The 23,158-nt window shown below is 43.5% G+C and overlaps 1 protein-coding gene, 1 non-coding gene and 1 pseudogene across 2 annotated transcripts; 2 read left to right on the forward strand and 1 right to left on the reverse strand.

Annotated features, from left to right (window-relative positions):
• Window positions 1-1,162: 1,162 nt before the first annotated feature.
• LOC135542186 (hepatic triacylglycerol lipase-like) lies at window positions 1,163-22,583 on the reverse strand. Its single transcript, XM_064968998.1, is given in 9 exon segments — window positions 1,163-3,894; window positions 5,864-6,079; window positions 7,853-7,967; window positions 18,892-19,134; window positions 19,936-20,160; window positions 20,303-20,420; window positions 20,607-20,786; window positions 20,869-20,891; window positions 22,328-22,583. Coding segments are annotated over 9 exon segments (1,332 nt in total). The 5' UTR covers window positions 22,419-22,583; the 3' UTR covers window positions 1,163-3,773.
• Window positions 4,076-4,148, forward strand: trnar-acg (transfer RNA arginine (anticodon ACG)). Its single transcript has one exon. It is a non-coding gene; the product is annotated as a tRNA-Arg (tRNA).
• LOC135505034 (ferredoxin-fold anticodon-binding domain-containing protein 1 homolog) lies at window positions 8,512-14,001 on the forward strand (annotated as a pseudogene).
• Window positions 22,584-23,158: the final 575 nt, after the last annotated feature.

Raw genomic sequence — 23,158 nt, forward strand, 5'->3', positions numbered from 1 at the left:
AACTGTATTTTTTTGTGAAGAATCAAAAACAAGTGGGACACAATCATGAAGTGGAACGACATTTATTGGATATTTCAAACTTTTTTAACAAATCAAAAACTGAAAAATAGGTGTGCAAAATTATTCAGCCCCTTTACTTTCATTGCAACAAACTCTCTCCAGAAGTTCAGTGAGGATCTCTGAATGATCCAATGTTGACCTAAATGACTAAGGATGATAAATACAATCCACCTGTGTGTAATCAAGTCTCCGTATAAATGCACCTGCACTGTGATAGTCTCAGAGATCCGTTAAAAGTGCAGAGAGCATCATGAAGAACAAGGAACACACCAGGCAGGTCCGAGATACTGTTGTGAAGAAGTTTAAAGCCGGATTTGGATACAAAAAGATTTCCCAAGCTTTAAACATCCCAAGGAGCACTGTGCAAGCGATAATATTGAAATGGAAGGAGTATCAGACCACTGCAAATCTACCAAGACCTGGCCGTCCCTCTAAACTTTCAGCTCATACAAGGAGAAGACTGAACAGAGATGCAGCCGAGAGGCCCATGATCACTCTGGATGAACTGCAGAGATCTACAGCTGAGGTGGGAGACTGTCCATAGGACAACAATCAGTCATATATTGCACAAATCTGGCCTTTATGGAAGAGTGGCAAGAAGAAAGCCATTTCTTAAAGATATCCATAAAAAGTGTCGTTTAAAGTTTGCCACAAGCCACCTGGGAGACACACCAAACATGTGGAAGAAGGTGCTCTGGTCAGATGAAACCAAAATTGAACTTTTTGGCAACAATGCAAAATGTTATGTTTGGCGTAAAAGCAACACAGCTCATCACCCTGAACCCACTGTCAAACATGGTGGTGGCAGCATCATGGTTTGGGCCTGCTTTTCTTCAGCAGGGACAGGGAAGTTGGTTAGAATTGATGGGAAGATGGCTGGAGCCAAATACAGGACCATTCTGGAAGAAAACCTGATGGAGTCTGCAAAAGACCTGAGACTGGGACGGAGATTTGTCTTCCAACAAGACAATGATCCAAAACATAAAGCAAAATCTACAATGGAATGGTTCAAAAATAAACATATCCAGGTGTTAGAATGGCCAAGTCAAAGTCCAGACCTGAATCCAATCGAGAATCTGTGGAAAGAACTGAAAACTGCTGTTCATAAATGCTCTCCATCCAACCTCACTGAGCTTGAGCTGTTTTGCAAGGAGGAATGGGAAAAAAATTCAGTCTCTTGATGTGCAAAACTGATAGAGACATACCCTAAGCGACTTACAGCTGTAATCGCAGCAAAAGGTGGCGCTACAAAGTATTAACTTAAGGGGGCAGAATAATTTTGCACGCCCAATTTTGCAGTTTTTGATTTGTTAAAAGTTTGAAATATCCAATAAATGTCGTTCCACTTCATGATTGTGTCCCACTTGTTGTCGATTCTTCACAAAGAAATACAGTTTTATATCTTTATGTTTGAAGCCTGAAATGTGGCAAAAGGTCGCAAAGTTCAAGGGGGCCGAATACTTTCGCAAGGCACTGTATTAAAGAGCTGGTTCGGGCTTGGCAGGTGTGATGTCATTGATGTTCGTGTGCGTCTAAATGTTGTCTTTTGTATGTTAATGTTTTGTATTGTTTAAAAAACAAAACATGCTAATTGTCTTAAATTGGCAGTGATTTCTTGGGATGATTTTGTCTCTCTAGTTTGGATTGTTTGAAGTGATGGGGACATTTCTCAGCAGCATGCAATATAAGGGATAATATAATACTAACTCCCAAGGTTTTTTCCTTACAACTAATGACATATTTCTCATTATGTTGGAACACTGTTTTCTATATCACACAGCCCCAAGGTAGCCACAGCTCTAGTAAAAGCGTCTACCTTTGTACTTCCTCAGCACTGAGAGCAGAGGTAATTGCCTGTAGCCTCCCTGACATTGCTCTCTGCATTCCAATCTTCACAATGACTTCTCTCCATTTCTGCCACACCAGTTGTGTGCTGAAACTCCCCATTCTTTTCCCCATGCTTATCTTGCCCCACAGTCACTTGAACATGTTAAATAGGGCTCTTCCTTCAGCATTAAATTGATTCCATTCATTGATTTATTTGATTTATCATGTCTCCTCTTACACTGAAAAGTTTGTGCAAATATATAGCTTTAGTGAGATGAACATGTATCATATCCCATGGGACTGTAGCAGAATTGGTTATCATAATCAAATACCCAGAAAGTGTCAAGTATTTGTATACGCAGTTTGAGTTGATAATACATTATTATAAAAAGCTGTAAAATAAGTAAGTGGTTGTAATCAGGGTATCAGTATGCAAGGCTATGAGGTGCTATCGGCTGTGTGAAATATAACCATGGTCCCTGTCTAATCAGTGTCCTGTCCTGCAGATTGGTCTTATGCCAGAACACTGCAGCCCATAAGGGGGCAGGCTGTCTGATTGGGGCCTGCTGCAGATGCACAGTTGCTTCATAGCACCGAGCTATCTCTGGGCCAAAGCTCTCTGGGGAAACCAGGGGGACATTTTGTCCAGGATAGGATTTCATTTCCTTCAGACACAACTGGGACAGGGTGAGCAGTCCTGCTGTGTGCTGGGCTGTCTGATCCAGTCTGGTAACAGACAAATAGCAGGGGTCTCATTAGAAAGGGAGAGAGAGGTCTGTGAATGAATCCTGGGGACAGAGGATGATGCTCAAACACTGTTGGCTCGACTGTAGTCTTTGCACCCAGTCTGCTTACCAAGGCTATGGCTGTTGTGTAAACTCAGGGTGTGAAAATACTGTGTGGCCAACAAATTATTGGGATGCTGGAAATTATTAATTATTAATGTATCTCTGATGCAGTGTGCCCATCAATTTACATAGGTATAACAGGACAAATGAAAAGTGGCCCCTGGGCAGAATATTTTTCCAACAGACATTAGTATAGTTGGTGATAAAAAATGAAAATGTATGAATATGACTTATTGTACACAGGTTGTGAATCCTAATTTGGACAGAATGTTATATTTACAATTACTTCTTCGCAACCATTTGAAAATATCTGTATAACATTTGAATCTTAGTAAAAATTCATGATTGTCAAGATTTTTTAAAATAAATATTTTTATATAAATTAGGTTGGAAAAGAGATACTGTTGTTGGAGAAAATTTAAATATTACAAACCAATGTTTTATTTAGTCAGGGTCTCAACTTACTTTTGAGAGTAAGAATAGTAGAATACACCAGGTATTCTGCATCAGCAGTTTTTAACTTATGTCAGTCACTTGATTGGCTGACAATTACCCATGTCAATTCTTAGATTGGTAGTTGGTCTGGCTAGCTATCTAAACTTAGTAATCGAATACCGACTGGGCATTCAGGGGACCCCCATTGATTTGGATAGTCATTCTCACTCATATTAACATGGCATAAGTCATGGCAAAATGTGTAGAATTGTAGGATTTTTTTTAAATAGCAAAAATGTATATCTGCTCTATAGCAAATGGGTAGAATTGCATGAAATTAGTTGTGAAACTGCCCCCCCCCAAATTGCAAAATGTGTAGAATTGCATCACATTTGTTATAAAATGTCAACATTTTCTTTCTGGCCCATGGCACAATGTGTAGAACTGCAGGAAATTAACTGTAAAAATAATAATAATTAAAAAAATAATTCCTGCTGTCAGCTGGCACTAAAATGTTTTGCGGTGAGGAGGGGAGGCCCCAACCAAACCTAGTTTAGAGCCCCCAAAAAGCTAGAGCCGACCCTGCTGATCGAAGTATCCGACTCAAGACAAATGCGTTTTTCTTCTGCGCTGTTTTTGAGCATTTTCTTCACAGCGCACGAAGACATTCTCTTGCGATGGCCGAATGTATATTCCATCACTTGTCTGGGCACAAAAAGTCGTCCTAAAAACAGAGCTGTACATGATCAGGTGTGTTTCCGTCAGGGTAATTTATGATGATGAAGCCTATTGTATTGTTCTGTAATAAAATTATTGGTCATAATTACCATAACAATCCGACCGTCGCCAGGAAACTAAATTTGACCAATGAGAGAAAAGCAACAGCGGCGATATTTACAAACAGTGGGCTTGTGGCGCAATGGATAACGCGTCTGACTACGGATCAGAAGATTCTAGGTTCGACTCCTGGCAAGCTCGTGCATTTTGTGTATGTATGTACATATACATATACAGATATGTATGAAATTTGCGATATCTTGTGAATTTGTCCTGAGTGTCTTTGCCTATATGCACCATTAATGTATAGCTCATTTATACATCAGTAACGGTGATGCGGAATCAATGGGCGTATTCTATTATGCTGAGTCGCGGGGTTTCCGGTCTGTGACACGTGACGTGAACGGGCAAAAGCGGTGAGGGAGGAGCGCCCTCTCAAATCGAACAGTAGTCGAGTCTACGCTGCTCGATCATGTTGTCAACAAGGCAGCATGGTGCATCGTCCAGAAACATTCAACATAACTTTTCCATAAAATATTTGTTCGAATTTTCTAAGTAGTTTTAATTGGGAAGGCAGATAAATCGTTTTCATAAAATAAAAAACAATCACTTTTGCAGGTGAAAACACTGAATCCTACTCATTACTCGACGTACTTAATTACGTCACTTTTTTTTGAGCCGACTTCGGCGTTGGTTTTGAACGGGGGTCACGCCAGGGAGGCAGTCCGATTCCAATTTTCACCCGGTCAAAACACCCATAACCGGGCACCTGGCCCAGATTAATCGAATCCCCTCAATGTCCGCAAATTCGATGCAACCAATGACCATAATAACCAATCATATTGCCGTCTGCTACCAAGTATACAGAATTGACCAATCAGAGGGTAGTTATGGTGTTTGTCATTCATTAGTGTGTTTGTGGCGCAGTGGGTAACGCGTCTGACTAAGGATCAGAAGATTATAGGTTCGACTTCTAGCAAACTCGGTAATTTTGAGTGAGGTTTGAAAATCAGCGACACTTTGTCAACGTGTGCTATATGCAACATCAACAGTTCGGATTAGGCGGAATCAAAGTTCAAAACTGTAACATGCGTTGAAATTCAAAGTGAGGAGAAAAGTACATCCACGATAGATATAACTTTCATAATTCACACACCAGAGGGCGTAAATTGCCATTGAAATAGTACTTTTCGGAAATACTATAGGCCTCAAACAGACAAAAATGCTTGTACTGTGTGGTTCAGTATACTGCTGATATTGTTCAACTCATAGTATACATGATTATTATGGTATTTTGTGGTGCTTGTTAGAAAGATTGATATTTATAGCACAGCATCTCAAGGGTGGAACGGATGCACACATGCAGTGGAGCCTATACAGCCTTAACCTTTAACATTTATAATGTGCTCTTGCATGAAATCATTTACAACGTAATATGACATGGAAATCCTGACAACTAAAACACAGCATCCAACAGCCTATAGGCTAAATGTGATCTCTCTCTCATGTAGCATACAGTGTATTTTCCATAACGGGGGCACTATGACAAGACTCCACTATGCCCCACAAGCCTGTCTCTGCCTGTGTATACCCATTAGGATTACGTGCCTTTCAATAACTATCTATTTCATTATTTATCTTTAATCTTGTTATATAACGAGGGCTGCCGTCAGCGTGCCTTATCACAATTAGTGTTACATAACCTTGCCATCCAGAGAAAGCTGAGCCCCTCTGGTAGTTCATAGCTGGGTGACTAACGAGCCAAACTGGCACTTTAGCAGACAGAGCTCTCAGTGTGTCCCCGCTCCCTTCTCACCTACCCACCCCCACACGCATTCCTCAACTGCCTTTATTGATCTTTATTAATGCAATTCAATCTCACACCCTCCTTGCCCCCCAGAGGGATGGATACCCACCTATTTTGTGTCTTGCCTGCTTTGACACGGATTTTTCCCACGGTGAGCTTGGGCCTCATTCCCCCACTGCTTAAGGGGTTAAAGGGCTGCATCTTGCTCCACATATTGTTTACAACACTCCCCTCCCAGCGGAACTTCAGCATCATCAGGTCCCCAACGTCTGAGTCCAGGGTGATCAGAAAGGCGTATGTCTTATTGCCTGAGATCTCCTCGATGCTGAGAGAAAGAGAGAGAGGTTAGAGAGAGGTACATTCACCTTGATGCATTTCCTCAGGTTTCTTTCCCACATGGGCTGCAAGTAATGAACCTGAAAAGCAGAAGAAGGGTTTGACTATTACATTGTTATTTATTAGCTGAAACAGCTCTGCATGTGAAATAACCATAGTCTTGGGCAGCCTCTTTCATAAGGACATTCAGGGGTGGGGGTGAGGAAATACAGTATTTTCATTCCCCTCCAGAAGTGTGACAGTAGGGAGGAAAAACCATGTGACTCTCTACTCTTAGTGTAGATGCACGTGAATCATTCATTAGGCAATATAGAGCAGAATGAGATCAAAATGTAGGTTGGCAGGGAGAGTGTTCCTTTGTGATGCACACACACATCAATTATTGATATCTCCCTCTCCATTTATAGTCCTATTTCATTCAGAGGTATGAGCTGTTTCCATGTACTTCCGTTACTGCTACCCTATGTTATACAGGGACAGAGTGAGAGCTGACTGGATGCAGTCTCTAGTGAAAGTCTACAGACCCCTTGCACAGTCTTCACATTTAGCTGACTTTAAATTCAATCTTAAAAGGGATTCAATTAGATAGATCTACACAATCTAATTCTAGAAAATCTTCTAAATTAGTAAAACAAAATTAAGATGTATCGATTGTCTTCACATCCCAGAGTTATTACTTGGTTGAAGCACCTTTTACAGCAGCTACAGCTGTGAATACTTTTTAATAAGATTCAAACCAGCCTTGCACAGCTCCTATGGCATCATATATATCCATAGTTATTTTGTAAAAATTGCTCAAGCTCAGTAAATTAGGACGGGAATCATTGATGGACAGAAATATTCAAACCTTGTCTCTGATTTTCAAGCAGATTTAAGTCAGGGCTGAGACTGGACCATTCAGGAACACTCAATATATATTGGTATTTTGGTGAGTTTTTGGCAATAACATTTGTGTAATTATCTAGCTGAAAAATACAACTCTATCCCAGGGTTAGGTCTTCAGAAGACTACGGTGGGTTTTCCTCTAACTTTTTATCTGGGGTTCACTCCTTTCATATTTCTTATGATCCTGACAAACTCCCTGTTCCTGCTGGTGACAAGCATACCCATAACATGATGCTGCCACCACAATACTTAAAATTACAGAGGGTTTCACTCTGTTTTATGTTGTATTTGATTTGACCCAAGCCTGTAGTTTTTAATTTAGTTATTTTATTTGCCGTATTGTGTTGCAGTATTACTTAACGGCCTTGTTGCAAACAGAATGGATGTTTTTAGTGGAATTTTTAACACAAGCTTCCTTCTTTTCACTTTGTCATACAGGCCAGTAATGTGGAGTGAATGCAATGTTGTTGATCCTCTGTATTTTCAAGTATTGTGGCAGCATCATGTTATAGGTATGTTTGTCACCAGCAGGGACTGGGGAGTTTGTCAGGATCAAAAGATATATGAAAGGAGCAAAGCTCAGATAAAAAGTTAGTGGAAACCCTGTGTCAGTTTTCTGAATGTATAACATACACATGTTACACAAATGTTAATGCCAAAGACACACCAGAATGGCTTTTCTAGAGGTGTTGAGTGTTCCTGGTCCAATCTACGTTCTAACTTAAATTTGCTTGAAAATCAGAGTCAAAGTTTAAATATTATTGTCCATCAATGATTCCCAACCAAATTTACTGAGCTTGAGCAATTTAATCAAAAACAATAGACATATGTTGCCCTAAGAGTTGTGCGAAGGGGCCTGGTGTGGTGTGATACTCACAAAGTGATGGGCATTTCAGGGCTGTCCTCCTTTGTCCCAGTGAGAGAGATGGTGAGAGTGGGCTCAGTCTTCTCTATCTGGTTGACAAATTGAATCCTGAACTGGTAGTGGTAGAATGCAGGGAGAATAAGAGAGGAGAAGTCAGGAAAGATGACATGGACAAGACATACCAAATATAAAAGTGCATAATATCTTCATCATCTCTAAACAATGTTTTCAAACTGAACCTATGTAGCTGCTCCAAAATACACTACCGTTCAAAAGTTTGGGGTCACTTAGAAATGTCCTTGTTTTTGAAAGAAAATGTAAAGAATTGTCCATTAAAATAACATCAATTGATCAGAAATACAGTGTAGACATGGTTAATGTTGTAAATGACTATTGTAGCTGGAAACGGCTGATTTTGAATGGAATATCTACATAGGCGTACAGAGGCACATTATCAGCAACCATCACTCCTGTGTTCCAATGGCACGTTGTGTTTGCTAATTCAAGCTTATCATTTTAAAAGGCTAATTGATCATTAGAAAACCATTTTTCAAATATGTTACCACATCTGAAAACTGTTGTGCTTATTAAAGCAGCAATTAAACTGGACTTCTTTAGACTGTTGAGTATCTGGAGCATCAGCATCTGTGGATTTGATTACAGGCTCAAAAATGGCAGAAACCAAGACCTTTCTTCTGAAACTCATCAGTCTATTGTTGTTCTGAGAAATTAAGGCTATTCCATGTGAGAAATTGCCAAGAAACTTAAGATCTCGTACAACACCGTATACTACTCCCTTCACAGAACAGCTCAAACGGTCTCTAACCAGAATAGAAAGAGGAGTGGGAGGTCCCGGTGTACAACTGAGCAAGAGGACAAGAACATTAGTGTGTCTAGTTTGAGAAACAGACGCCTCACAAGTCCTCAACTGGCAGCTTCATTAAATAGTATCCGCAAAACACCAGTCTCAACGTCAACAGTGTAGAGGCGACTCCGGGATGCTGGCCTTCTAAGCAGAGTTGCAAAGAAAAGCCATATCTCAGACTGGCCAATAAAAATAAAATATTAAGATTTGCAAAAGAACATAGTCACTGGACAGATAACTCTGCCTAAGAAGCCCAGCGTCCCGGAGTCGCCTCTTCACTGTTGGCGTTGAGACTCCAAGAAGCTAGCCAGAAACTAGCCAGAAGCTAGCCAGGAGCTAATCCAGAAGCTAGGTCAGAAGCTAGTTAGCTTCTTTACTGGCAAATCATTAGTATTCAGCTAACCACGGTTTGTGGTCATCAGCTATCCTTAAGCTCGAAAATCTATCGCCAGTTTTGTACGGCGCAGCGCGGCTCAGAAGGGAACATACCGGACCAATTTTTCTCTCCATGTCCCTGGATCTCTACCGCTAACTCTGGACATTCATACCTGGATCTCACAGGTAGCTAGCTGCTATCCGTGTAACTATCGGCTTTCGTCGATTCCGGAGCAAACATCAATTATTCCGGAGCTAGCCAGCTGAAGAGTTCCATCAATCACTCCTGGGCTGCAGTCACCTATCCGGACCCGTATTACTGCCTACGCGGAGCCCCACCGGGCCTTCACAACTGGACTGCCGACGTTATCTACCCGAAGGAGTTATCCGGCTGGCTCTTCCATCGCGACGTTACCTGAACGCACATCTGCGGCCTGCTAACCGTTAGCTGTCTTATCGGCTGCTATCTGAATAGACAATCGGACAATTTATTTATTTTATTATTATTTTTTATTTTTTTTCTTCTTGGGCCTCTATAACTATATCTATTGTTTTTATTTTTGTTGTTGTTGTGTGATTTGGATTAATCCCCTCTACCACACGGAACCCCACAAATCTACTGACGGAACGCAAGAGGTGGCTAATAACAGACGTCCATCCTATGCTTGCTACCGATGGCCTGGCTAGCTGTCTAAATCGCCGTGACCCCCAACCAACCTCTCCACTCACCGGACCCTTTTGATCACTCGACAAAGCATGCCTCTCCTTAATGTCAATATGCCTTGTCCATTGCTGTTCTGGTTAGTGTTTATTGGCTTATTTCACTGTAGAGCCTCTAGTCCTGCACACTATACCTTATCCAACCTATTAGTTCCACCACCCACACATGCAATGACATCTCCTGGTTTCAATGATGTTTCTAGAGACAATATCTCTCTCTTCATCACTCAATACCTAGGTTTACCTCCACTGTATTCACATCCTACCATACCTTTGTCTGTACATTATACCTTGATGCTATTTTAATCGCCCCCAGAAACCTCCTTTTACTCTCTGTTCCAGACATTCTAGACGACCAATTCTTATTGCTTTTAGCCGAACCCTTATTCTACTCCTCCTCTGTTCCTCTGGCGATGTAGAGGTGAATCCAGGCCCTGCAATGCCTAGCTCCACTCCTATTCCCCAGGCGCTCTCTTTTGACGACTTCTGTAACCGTAATAGCCTTGGTTTCATGCATGTTAACGTTAGAAGCCTCCTCCCTAAGTTTGTTCTATTCACTGCTTTAGCACACTCTGCCAACCCGAATGTTCTAGCTGTGTCTGAATCCTGGCTTAGGAAGACTACCAAAAATTCTGAAATTTTAATTCCAAACTACAACATTTTCAGACAAGATAGAACTGCCAAAGGGGGCGGTGTTGCAATCTACTGCAAAGATAGCCTGCAGAGTTCTGTCCTACTATCCAGGTCTGTACCCAAACAATTTTAACTTCTACTTTTAAAAATCCACCTCTCTAAAAACAAGTCTCTCACCGTTGCCGCCTGCTATAGACCACCCTCTGGCCCCAGCTGTGCTCTGGACACCATATGTGAACTGATTGCCCCCCATCCATCTTCAGAGCTTGTGCTGCTAGGCGACCTAAACTGGAACGTGCTTAACACCCCAGCCATCCTACAATCTAAACTTGATGCCCTCAATCTCACACAAATTATCAATGAACCTACCAGGTACCTCCCCAAAGCCTTAAACATGGGCACCCTCATAGATATCATCCTAACCAACTTGCCCTCTAAATACACCTCTGCTGTCTTCAACCAAGATCTCAGCGATCACTGCCTCATTGCCTGCATTCGTAATGGGTCAGCGGTCAAACAACCTCCACTCATCACTGTAAAACGCTCCCTGAAACACTTCAGCGAGCAGGCCTTTCTAATCGACCTGGCCGGGGTATCCTGGAAGGATATTGATCTCATCCCGTCAGTAGAGGATGCCTGGATATTGTTTTTAAATGCCTTCCTAACCATCTTAAATAAACATGCCCCATTCAAGAAATTTAGAACCAGGAACAGATATAGCCCTTGGTTCTCCCCAGACCTGACTGCCCTTAACCAACACAAAAATATCGTATGGCGTTCTGCATTAGCATCGAACAGCCCCCGTGATATGCAGCTGTTCAGGGAAGCTAGAAACCATTATACACAGGCAGTTAGAAAAGCCAAGGCTAGCTTTTTCAAGCAGAAATTTGCTTCCTGCAACACTAACTCAAAAAGTTCTGGGACACTGTAAAGTCCATGGAGAATAAGAACACCTTCTCCCAGCTGCCCACTGCACTGACGATAGGAAACACTGTCACCACTGATAAATCCACCATAATTGAGAATTTCAATAAGCATTTTTCTACGGCTGGCCATGCTTTCCACCTGGCTACTCCTACCCCGGTCAACAGCACTGCACCCCCCACAGCAACTCACCCAAGCCTTCCCCATTTCTCCTTCTCCCAAATCCGTTCAGCTGATGTTCTGAAAGAGCTGCAAAATCTGGACCCCTACATATCAGCCATGCTCGACAATCTGGACCCTTTCTTTCTAAAATTATCTGCCAAAATTGTTGCCACCCCTATTACTAGCCTGTTCAACCTCTCTTTCGTGTCGTCTGAGATTCCCAAAGATTGGAAAGCAGCTGCGGTCATCCCCCTCTTCAAAGGGGGGGACACTCTTGACCCAAACTGCTACAGACCTATATCTATCCTACCCTGCCATTCTAAGGTCTAGCACACGCTCCAGCAGGTATATCTCTCTAGTCACCCCCAAAACCAATTCTTTCTTTGGCCGCCTCTCCTTCCAGTTCTCTGCTGCCAATGACTGGAACGAACTACAAAAATCTCTGAAACTGGAAACACTTATCTCCCTCACTAGCTTTAAGCACCAACTGTCAGAGCAGCTCACAGATTACTGCACCTGTACATAGCCCACCTATATTTTAGCCCAAACAACTACCTCTTCCCCTACTGTATTTAATTTATTTATTTATTTTGCTCCTTTGCACCCCATTATTTTTATTTCTACTTTGCACATTCTTCCATTGCAAATCTACCATTCCAGTGTTTTACTTGCTATATTGTATTTACTTTGCCACCATGGGCTTTTTTTTGCCTTTACCTCCCTTATCTCACCTCATTTGCTCACATTGTATATAGACTTGTTTATACTGTATTATTGACTGTATGTTTGTTTTACTCAATGTGCAACTCTGTGTCGTTGTATGTGTCGAACTGCTTTGCTTTATCCTGGCCAGGTCGCAATTGTAAATGAGAACTTGTTCTCAACTTGCCTACCTGGTTAAATAAAGGTGAAATAAAATAAAATAAAATAAACATACACAGGTGTTGTCTCTCCTCTAGTTCTAATTATCCCATCAGGTTGGTTCAGGCCTTTCTGGTTCAGGCCCTGGAGAGGGAGTGGCCTGTCTCCGTGGTTACAGAGCCCCTCCCCCTGGCCATACACTCCTCCCCCAGAGACTAAATGCCTGTTGCACTGAGATACAAGACACACACACACATTGCTACTGGCTACATCCCACCCACACACACACCCTCGGATGATCACGAACACAGACACTTGTGGACTTACTGGCAGACACACACATATCCTACAACTCAGAAGATGAGGGAAGGGAGAGAGACTGTAGCAGCTATGGTAAGGAGTGTGTAGTTGAGGGAGAGGTCAGTGTGTGTGAAGGTGAGGGAGAGGAGTGCGTAGGTGTTGGGGGAATATGTGCTGCGTCCTTCTCTACTGCTTCAGATGTAGATACTGAGAGAGGGGAGAGAATACAGAGAGAAAGAGGAGGTTCTGCATGGTATGAGCGGCCTAGTCTTTCAGAGAGTTCACATCAGTCCCTGGTCCTCGCCTGCCTTCCACCAGCTCCTCGTCTGGGGAGCATGGCCCAAAGCCTTTCAGTCAGTCCCTGACCTGGGATGGAGTCTGGAGCATCTGCTGACCCCCTAAGGGCTTTCCCTGGCTGAGGAGCAGGGGTCTCTGTGGCTGGCGGCCGAGCCAATGGGACGGCTAGGCCGGGTGTGGGCTGATGACCTCACTGATGACGTCAGTGTGTGTCTGAACCTTGACCTCCTGGCGTCACTGGTCTACTCAAATTAAATCAAACTTTATTTGCCACACTTTATTTGCCATACAAGTTTAGACTTTACCGTGAAATACTTACTTACAAGCTCTTAACCAACAGTGCAGTTCAAGAAGAAGAAAATATTTACTAAGTATGCTAAAATAAAAAGTAATAATAAAAAGTAACACAATAAGAGTAACAATAACAAGGCTATCTACAGGGGGCACCAGTACCGAGTCAGTGTGCAGGGGTACAGGCTAGTTGAGGTAATATGTACATGTAGGTGGGGGCGACGTGACTATGCATAGGTACCAAACAAACAGCGAGTAGCAGCAGTGTACAAGGGGTACAATGTTCAGCAGTATAATGGTACTCCCTCACTGATTTGCGCCTGTTCTGGTCACCTGACCCCCACTTCCTCAACCACTTCCTGCTCCGCCCATTGCCAGAGCAACCATTCCATCCCTTCTCCCTGTTTCCACAGAGCTTTGTTTATGACATCAGCTTCTGTGCGGGGCCAGACAGGCAGGAGGCAGACTTTCATGCTCTAGTCAGAGAGGCCAGTAGAGAGACGGTAGAGGATATTACACTCATAAACACTTACACACCCCCTGACATAACACACACCTACACACACACACTGACACACAGACCAACACACACCCTGACATAATACACACTAGCTATTGTTACAGACTCACCTACTGCTCACACACACATGCCCTCTGACACACACACGCACTCAAACTCCACACATACCTGCAAAGCCTGCTGTCCACACGCATGCATCTCACTGTCAGGTAGTGTCTGTCTGTGTATGTGAGAGATGAGTGCAGTGTGGTAATATGCTGTAGCAACACTTTCCAGACACTGAAGCTAGTGGTTGGTGTCAGGATGGTGTTATTGTCCAGATGGTGTTGGTGTCCGGATGGTGTTGGTGTCCGGATGGTGTTGGTGTCAGGATGGTGTTGTTGTCCGGATGGTGTTGGTGTCCGGATGGTGTTGGTGTCAGGATGGTGTTGTTGTCCGGATGGTGTTGTTGTCCGGATGGTGTTGGTGTCCGGATGGTGTTGGTGTCCGGATGGTGTTGGTGTCCGGATGGTGTTGGTGATCGGATGGTGTTGGTGATCGGATGGTGTTGGTGTCCGGATGGTGTTGGTGATCGGATGGTGTTGGTGATCGGATGGTGTTGGTGTCCGGATGGTGTTGGTGTCCGGATGGTGTTGGTGTCCGGATGGTGTTGGTGTCCGGATAGGGTTGGTGTCAGGATAGGGTTGATGTCAGGATAGGGTTGATGTTGTTGGTGTCAGGATGGTGTTGGTGTCCGGATGGTGTTGGTGTCCGGATGGTGTTGGTGTCCGGATGGTGTTGGTGTCCGGATGGTGTTGGTGTCCGGATGGTGTTGGTGTCAGGATAGGGTTGATGTCAGGATAGGGTTGATGTCAGGATAGGGTTGATGTTGTTGGTGTCAGGATGGTGTTGGTGTCCGGATGGTGTTGGTGTCCGGATGGTGTTGGTGTCCGGATGGTGTTGGTGTCCGGATGGTGTTGGTGTCAGGATAGGGTTGATGTCAGGATAGGGTTGATGTCAGGATAGGGTTGATGTTGTTGGTGTCAGGATGGTGTTGGTGTCCGGATGGTGTTGGTGTCCGGATGGTGTTGGTGTCCGGATGGTGTTGGTGTCCGGATGGTGTTGGTGTCCGGATGGTGTTGGTGTCAGGATAGGGTTGATGTCAGGATAGGGTTGATGTCAGGATAGGGTTTGGGTCAGGATAGGGTTTGGGTCAGGATAGGGTTGATGTCAGGATAGGGTTGATGTTGTTGGTGTCAGGATGGTGTTGGTGTCCGGATGGTGTTGGTGTCCGGATGGTGTTGGTGTCCGGATGGTGTTGGTGTCCGGATGGTGTTGGTGTCCGGATGGGGTTGATGTCAGGATAGGGTTGATGTCAGGATAGGGTTGATGTCAGGATAGGGTTGATGTCAGGATAGGGTTGATGTCAGGATAGGGTTGGGGTCAGGATAGGGTTGATGTCAGGATAGGGTTGGTGTCAGGATAGGGTTGATGTCAGGATAGGGTTTGGGTCAGGATAGGGTTGGGGTCAGGATAGGTTTGATGTCAGGATAGGGTTGGGGTCAGGATAGGGTTGATGTCAGGATAGGGTTGATGTCAGGATAGGGTTGATGTCAAGATAGGGTTGATGTCAGGATAGGGTTGATGTCAGGATAGGGTTGATGTCAGGATAGGGTTGGGGTCAGGATAGGGTTGATGTCAGGATAGGGTTGGGGTCAGGATAGGGTTGATGTCAGGATAGGGTTGATGTCAGGATAGGGTTGGGGTCAGGATAGGGTTGATGTCAGGATAGGGTTGGTGTCAGGATAGGGTTTGGGTCAGGATAGGGTTTGGGTCAGGATAGGGTTGATGTCAGGATAGGGTTGATGTCAGGATAGGGTTGGGGTCAGGATAGGGTTGATGTCCGGATGGTGTTGGTGTCAGGATAGGGTTGATGTCAGGATAGGGTTGATGTCAGGATAGGGTTTGGGTCAGGATAGGGTTTGGGTCAGGATAGGGTTGATGTCAGGATAGGTTGATGTTGTTGGTGTCAGGATGGTGTTGGTGTCCGGATGGTGTTGGTGTCCGGATGGTGTTGGTGTCCGGATGGTGTTGGTGTCCGGATGGTGTTGGTGTCCGGATGGTGTTGGTGTCAGGATAGGGTTGATGTCAGGATAGGGTTGATGTCAGGATAGGGTTGATGTCAGGATAGGGTTTGGGTCAGGATAGGGTTGATGTCAGGATAGGGTTGATGTCAGGATAGGGTTGATGTCAGGATAGGGTTGGGGTCAGGATAGGGTTGATGTCAGGATAGGGTTGGTGTCAGGATAGGGTTGATGTCAGGATAGGGTTTGGGTCAGGATAGGGTTGGGGTCAGGATAGGGTTGATGTCAGGATAGGGTTGGGGTCAGGATAGGGTTGATGTCAGGATAGGGTTGATGTCAGGATAGGGTTGATGTCAGGATAGGGTTGATGTCAGGATAGGGTTGATGTCAGGATAGGGTTGGGGTCAGGATAGGGTTGGGGTCAGGATAGGGTTGATGTCAGGATAGGGTTGGGGTCAGGATAGGGTTGATGTCAGGATAGGGTTGATGTCAGGATAGGGTTGGGGTCAGGATAGGGTTGATGTCAGGATAGGGTTGGTGTCAGGATAGGGTTGATGTCAGGATAGGGTTGATGTCAGGATAGGGTTGGGGTCAGGATAGGGTTGATGTCAGGATAGGGTTGATGTCAGGATAGGGTTGATGTCAGGATAGGGTTGATGTCAGGATAGGTTTGATGTCAGGATAGGGTTGGGGTCAGGATAGGGTTGATGTCAGGATAGGGTTGGGGTCAGGATAGGGTTGATGTCAGGATAGGGTTGATGTCAGGATAGGGTTGGGGTCAGGATAGGGTTGATGTCAGGATAGGGTTGGTGTCAGGATAGGGTTGATGTCAGGATAGGGTTTGGGTCAGGATAGGGTTGATGTCAGGATAGGGTTGATGTCAGGATAGGGTTGGGGTCAGGATAGGGTTGATGTCCGGATGGTGTTGGTGTCAGGATAGGGTTGATGTCAGGATAGGGTTGATGTCAGGATAGGGTTTGGGTCAGGATAGGGTTTGGGTCAGGATAGGGTTGATGTCAGGATAGGGTTGATGTTGTTGGTGTCAGGATGGTGTTGGTGTCCGGATGGTGTTGGTGTCCGGATGGTGTTGGTGTCCGGATGGTGTTGGTGTCCGGATGGTGTTGGTGTCCGGATGGTGTTGGTGTCCGGATGGTGTTGGTGTCAGGATAGGGTTGATGTCAGGATAGGGTTGATGTCAGGATAGGGTTGATGTCAGGATAGGGTTTGGGTCAGGATAGGGTTTGGGTCAGGATAGGGTTGATGTCAGGATAGGGTTGATGTCAGGATAGGGTTGATGTCAGGATAGGGTTGGGGTCAGGATAGGGTTGATGTCAGGATAGGGTTGGTGTCAGGATAGGGTTGATGTCAGGATAGGGTTTGGGTCAGGATAGGGTTGGGGTCAGGATAGGTTTGATGTCAGGATAGGGTTGGGGTCAGGATAGGGTTGATGTCAGGATAGGGTTGATGTCAGGATAGGGTTGATGTCAGGATAGGGTTGATGTCAGGATAGGTTTGATGTCAGGATAGGGTTGGGGTCAGGACAGGGTTGATGTCAGGATAGGGTTGGGGTCAGGATAGGGTTGATGTCAGGATAGGGTTGATGTCAGGATAGGGTTGGGGTCAGGATAGGGTTGATGTCAGGATAGGGTTGGTGTCAGGATAGGGTTGATGTCAGGATAGGGTTTGGGTCAGGATAGGGTTGATGTCAGGATAGGGTTGATGTCAGGATAGGGTTGGGGTCAGGATAGGGTTGATGTCAGGATAGGGTTGATGTCAGGATAGGGTTGATGTCAGGATAGGGTTTGGGTCAGGATAGGGTTTGGGTCAGGATAGGGTTGATGTCAGGATAGGGTTTGGGTCAGGATAGGGTTTGGGTCAGGATAGGGTTGATGTCAGGATAGGGTTTGGGTCAGGATAGGGTTGGGGTCAGGATAGGGTAGATGTCAGGATAGGGTTGATGTCAGGATAGGGTTGATGTCAGGATAGGGTTGGGGTCAGGATAGGGTTGATGTCAGGATAGGGTTGGGGTCAGGATAGGGTTGATGTCAGGATAGGGTTGATGTCAGGATAGGGTTGATGTCAGGATAGGGTTGATGTCAGGATAGGGTTGATGTCAGGATAGGGTTGATGTCAGGATAGGGTTGATGTTGTTGGTGTCAGGATGGTGTTGATGTCGGCAGCAGATAGCCTAGTGGTTAGAGCGTTGGGCCAGTAACCGAAAGGTTGCTGGATAAATTCCCTGAGCTGACAAGGTAAACATCTGTTGTTCTGCTCCTGAACCAGGCAGTTAACCCACTGTTTCCCCAGTAGGCCTTCATTGTAAATAAGAATTTGTTCTTAACTGATTTGCCTCATTAAATAAAGGTTAGAAAAGTGAAAAGGAGACTGGGATAGGACTTTAATTGGCATCAGAGAAGGAGACGCTTTAAAGTGGCTGTTATTGGCTGTGCTCCACAGCAGATTAAGTCTTTTTCAATAAAGCCACAGTCTCAGATTTCTAAGCTCCTGTCACTACAACCTTACCAAAGTTCCAGAGACTTTACCTCATCATATCAATCAAATGTATTTTATAAATCCCTTTTTACATCCGCAGCTTTCACAAAGTGCTTCTACAGATACCAAACACTGTCCCCTTGATCTGAAATAGACCCTAGACCCTTATTTCCTAGTGAGACCTTGTCATGGCATATATTGATCAAAGTGTGTCCTAACTAATATGGTCTTTGCGTCAAACTAATATGGTCTTTGCATCAAACAATGTAACATGCCTACAATTCCCTGCTTGTCTCTTCCCATGAGACTTTATGGTGTTATTGACCAAGGACTTGTGTTCTAGAAAGCTCTTGTGCAAAATGTTATTCCTGGTTTTGTACAGTACAGTAAAATGCCATGAAGTTAACATGTATTACTCTAGGCTCCTGCCTGTGCCAACTACACGCTTTCCTGCTTGTTAAGTTCTGACATTCTACAGTATTTCCTAAGTACATGGAAGAGTGGGTTTTGTCTGTAAGGGACATGGGACACCATTGTGTGCACTTACGTTTGTAGTGCATGTGAGAGCGGGTCTTGTGGTAGAGCTTCTTGTCGGCGACACTGCGCACCCTCCTGACGTTATAGCCCAGCGTGTTGCATTTGTTCTTGCGGCAGTCCAGGCAGGTACCCTTCTCAAAGGCATTGTCATCACTGCATCTGTAGGCCAGGATCTGCTGGTGTTTGTTCAGAAGGGAGTCGATGAACAGGTAGACTGAACGCTCATGGGCATATTTCACTGTCTGCTCAAAACCTAGGAGAGAAAGAGTGGAAATGTGAGTGGAATTTAAAAAGGGGGCAGGTAATAAGACTGTAACACATATAAATTGCGCATTCAAACTTTGGACTCAAATGTTCCCCTTTGTGATCAGGTCACTGCATCATTCCAGCCCTGGTTAAACTAAACTGGGACTGAGGCTATTCAGAACTGTATCTGTGCCAGCCTTCAATCTTTTCCTCTCCTCAGAATACAGACTACGCCTTAACAAGATCCTGATTATACTTTTTAGTTGGTCATTATTTGGGGATTGGTCATTACCCCCAAAGCAGATCTGTCGTAATGTCCTGTCACTTCTCTGGGTAAAAAGGCCTGTCAACCTCTTTATGTCTGTGAGCTGACTGATCTGAGACCTGTCTTCAGGCCTGCTTCTCCTGAGGAGATCTCGTCATAGCCTGGAGGCAGAATGCAGAGTGGACGGACAGGGCTGAGGGAGACGTATTTGGCTAATTAACTCAAGAGGATGACAGATAATGTGCTTCTGTCTTTCATGTAAGAAAAAAAAACAGTTTTTGATTGAATCCCCTGAAATCCCACCACCACTTATTTCTGACTATTGGGAATTCTATTCATATTCAGCAGAGCAGCGTGAATATAAGATGAGGCACTGCTTTCACACAATACTGCTTTATTATTTTAGTTTGTGCCTCTCTGCAAGGTAAATGGTAATGGTTTACTTTGATCAAAAATAGCTCTTCTTCTTAATATACCCTACCAATACTTTTCTAAATGCCAAATGACTCTCCCCTCCCCACTCCACCACTGTGACAGACTCACCATTGATTCCATGCAAGGCAATATGTTCCATTAAGCTCTGGAAAGGGTGGCATCCTGGTTGGAAGTCACCACCGTCAACATGTGCCACAGCCTGCTTGATGCCCACACTCAGCCCCATGCGTTCTTGAGTGTAGGTGTGGATGGCATTCACAAATAGGGCATCATCAGGGGACAGTCTGTCTGATGCTGCCATGCCCTCAAACATGGGACCTGCTGGATCCAGACCTGTGCAAAGAAACACAAAGGATCTCAGGCTTTTCACCAGAGTGCCATTAGACTTGGATACTTCTATAAGAATTGTACTCAAATGCATTATTTAGCCAGGAAATGGTGTGACAAAATATTTACAGAGAGTAGAATACCTCACCAGTGATTTGTCCAATCTTCCCACGCCCTCCCAGGTAGCTTCCAGCAAATCCAGAGACGTGAGCACCAAGACTGTATCCAATCAGATGAACTTTCTCTGCAGGAAACTGGTAAAACTCCTGACACACAAAGATTGTTAATATTTTAGTGTTGATGTGAAAAGGAGGGAATGATGTGACATTAACATCTTTTGTAGGAGACATATTATATCTCCTAAAGAGGTTGTCTTATCATTTCTGTCACACAAACAGTACTTTGCGATGACAGTCCTTGTTGAACACATTGAACACTTTCCTGACTCTCACCTGCAGCCACTGTAGCAGGAATGCTATGTCCTTCCCCACTGCCTTAGTGTTCTGGGCTGCGTTAGGGTAGTTCATATTTGCCTGTAAAAGCCAATCAGTAATGATCACATTGACATCTCCAAGACTGGTCTTCAGAGCAGAAGCAAGAACGGGCACCCAGCTCTACATCAGAGCATTTATCTTGGAAAAAGAGAAATGGGTTTTAGTCTCATTTGAAGGGTTGCACAGGGAGGGTATCTTACTGGAATCCTTCTAAGTTTACCAGTAAACACATCATTTTGATAACTTTCAAGGTTTTTGGGGGAATTTTATCATATGATATCTAGTGGCCTTTTTGGGTTCTTCAGATCATCGCACGTGTACCTAATTATTTCTGGCCCTCTACGTGGCCTCATCACATGTCAAATATATAAAAAATAATCAAAAACCATAGTTTTAAAATTAAAAATAGAACGACAAAGCTGTAAAACTTTATCATAAATATAAACCATCAATTTAGTGAATACCATTGGTGTTTAATATGAGGGTTTCAGAATGAAATATCCTTTTTTGATTTTTTTATACACTTGTATTTATTTTAATATGTCAATACGTATTTTGTCACCAAACTTGTAGCAGTTGTGAAAAGGTAAATAGTTGGAAGAGTTGCAGAGGTAATTGAAAATAATGGCATTGCTAATTAGTTGCTTTTCTTAATTATATTTCTTAACATTTTTATCTTGAAACATAACCACTAGAAACTCATGGATAATATGGGCACAGACATAAAAAATGTATTCCATATACAGCTAAAGTCAGACGTTTACACCTTAGCCAAATACATTTAAACTAAATTGTTCACAACTTGTGACTAGAAACTGTGTATTCCTTGTCTAGTTTGACCATAAGTGGACACTAGACTAGAGACACTTCCAACAAAAGTATAACTTTGTGTGGTGATGCTGTAATCCAGCTTCCATTCTAATTGCAAGAAATATGAGTTGGGAAACAGTCCTTAGAGATGGTAGATTTTTTTTGTTCATACAACTGACTGTATTTTTTGTATATTTTATATTAATATTTTATATTAATATTAATCTTTTATACCTATTTTAAAAAAATATTTGTTTATATTTTATATGCACAGTGTTTGTTTTATTTTCGCCAAACTCTCCCTCCACATTGTTGTCACTTCAGCCACAACAATGATGGTATTGTAGTAGATCCTTCACAACAGTAATATATTGTACATTAACTAGCACTGTTAGTATCTCCATTCTCAGAATTGGTCATTTCACAGTCACCAAACTCTGTAATAATCTAAAATGAAAAAAATATATACAAAAATAAAACATTTTCCTTAAAGTATAATTTCTTTAGATTACTAACGTTACTGTCCCCACTACAACAAAAGTACTTAAATTTGTGTAATTTTGTCCTTGAAACATGTCATTTAAATACTGTAGAATTCCATTCATTCCTATGGAGGACTGCTCCTACTGGGGAGTGTCAACATGGCCAACCGGGTGCTACAAAGTCTCTCAATGGCCAATACACAGCATCAGCAATCCAGAGTTTATATACAACAATTGTTTCCACCCAGGGGCAGCAAATATAGTTAAGTACCTCTTTGTATTTTATAAAGTATGGCCTGTAGTCTTTATAGTAAGGCTTAAAAATATGTTTGATTAACACCCAACCCAGGTTTGAAGTTCCTTATAAGTGACAAATCAGACACTCACCTGTTCCACTTCCCTTGATTCTCCTGGCATCACCCAGGTGATAAGTGAGCAGCAGGCAGCACAGGACTCTGAGCACCTGGACCAAAGCCATGGTGTCGACACAGACTCCCAGGTAATCCTACATACACACACACTTCAGGTGGAGAGCACAGCAGCTGAATAAGGTGAATAGAAGAGGGGAGTTGGAATTATTTAAGCAGAGTGTGAACTGGAGGTGAGACCCTCACTGAAGACATGTGCAGGGGGTGATTCATGAAGTCAGGGTGGGCTTGAGAAGAGAGTAAAGAACACTTTGCACTCAGAGTAGGAAAAAATAGGAGCAGGGGCACCTGGGAAAGGGAGACAAGTCAGGTCCTGATTGGCTGTCGTCCCGGATTGCAAAAGTGCAGAGGTGGGTGTTGGGTGGGTGGAAGAATGGGCTGATTGTCAGACGGTTTTGTAGTAGAGAGCAAAGATCCTGGATGAACCCAAGCTTTTGTTAGTGTTAACCATGCCTGTTAGTGTTTCCTCAGTTTACTGGAACCTTCTGGAAAAAAATGTCTTCATTTGTCAGTTCTATCTCATCCTCCATTGTCTGAGTTTGAATCAATATCTCTTCAACAAAAGGGATAAAAGCACTAACAATCTTAGTTCTACTATTTCAACTTCTGTTTGCTTTGTGTCTGTGCTTATCTAAATCACTATGGTTATGGTTATTTCAGTTATGCTAGTGGCTGAGTTGTTCAAAAGTAATTTAGAACACTGTACAGCAAAAAAAAAATCATAATACTTAAGGTATCTGATCTGGGTCTAAAATCTGCTGAATTGCCAAAATGGTATCAGTTTCAAAGA

The sequence above is a fragment of the Oncorhynchus masou genome, chromosome 1, assembly GCF_036934945.1.
Source record: "Oncorhynchus masou masou isolate Uvic2021 chromosome 1, UVic_Omas_1.1, whole genome shotgun sequence".
Classification (NCBI taxonomy): Eukaryota; Metazoa; Chordata; class Actinopteri; order Salmoniformes; family Salmonidae; genus Oncorhynchus; species Oncorhynchus masou.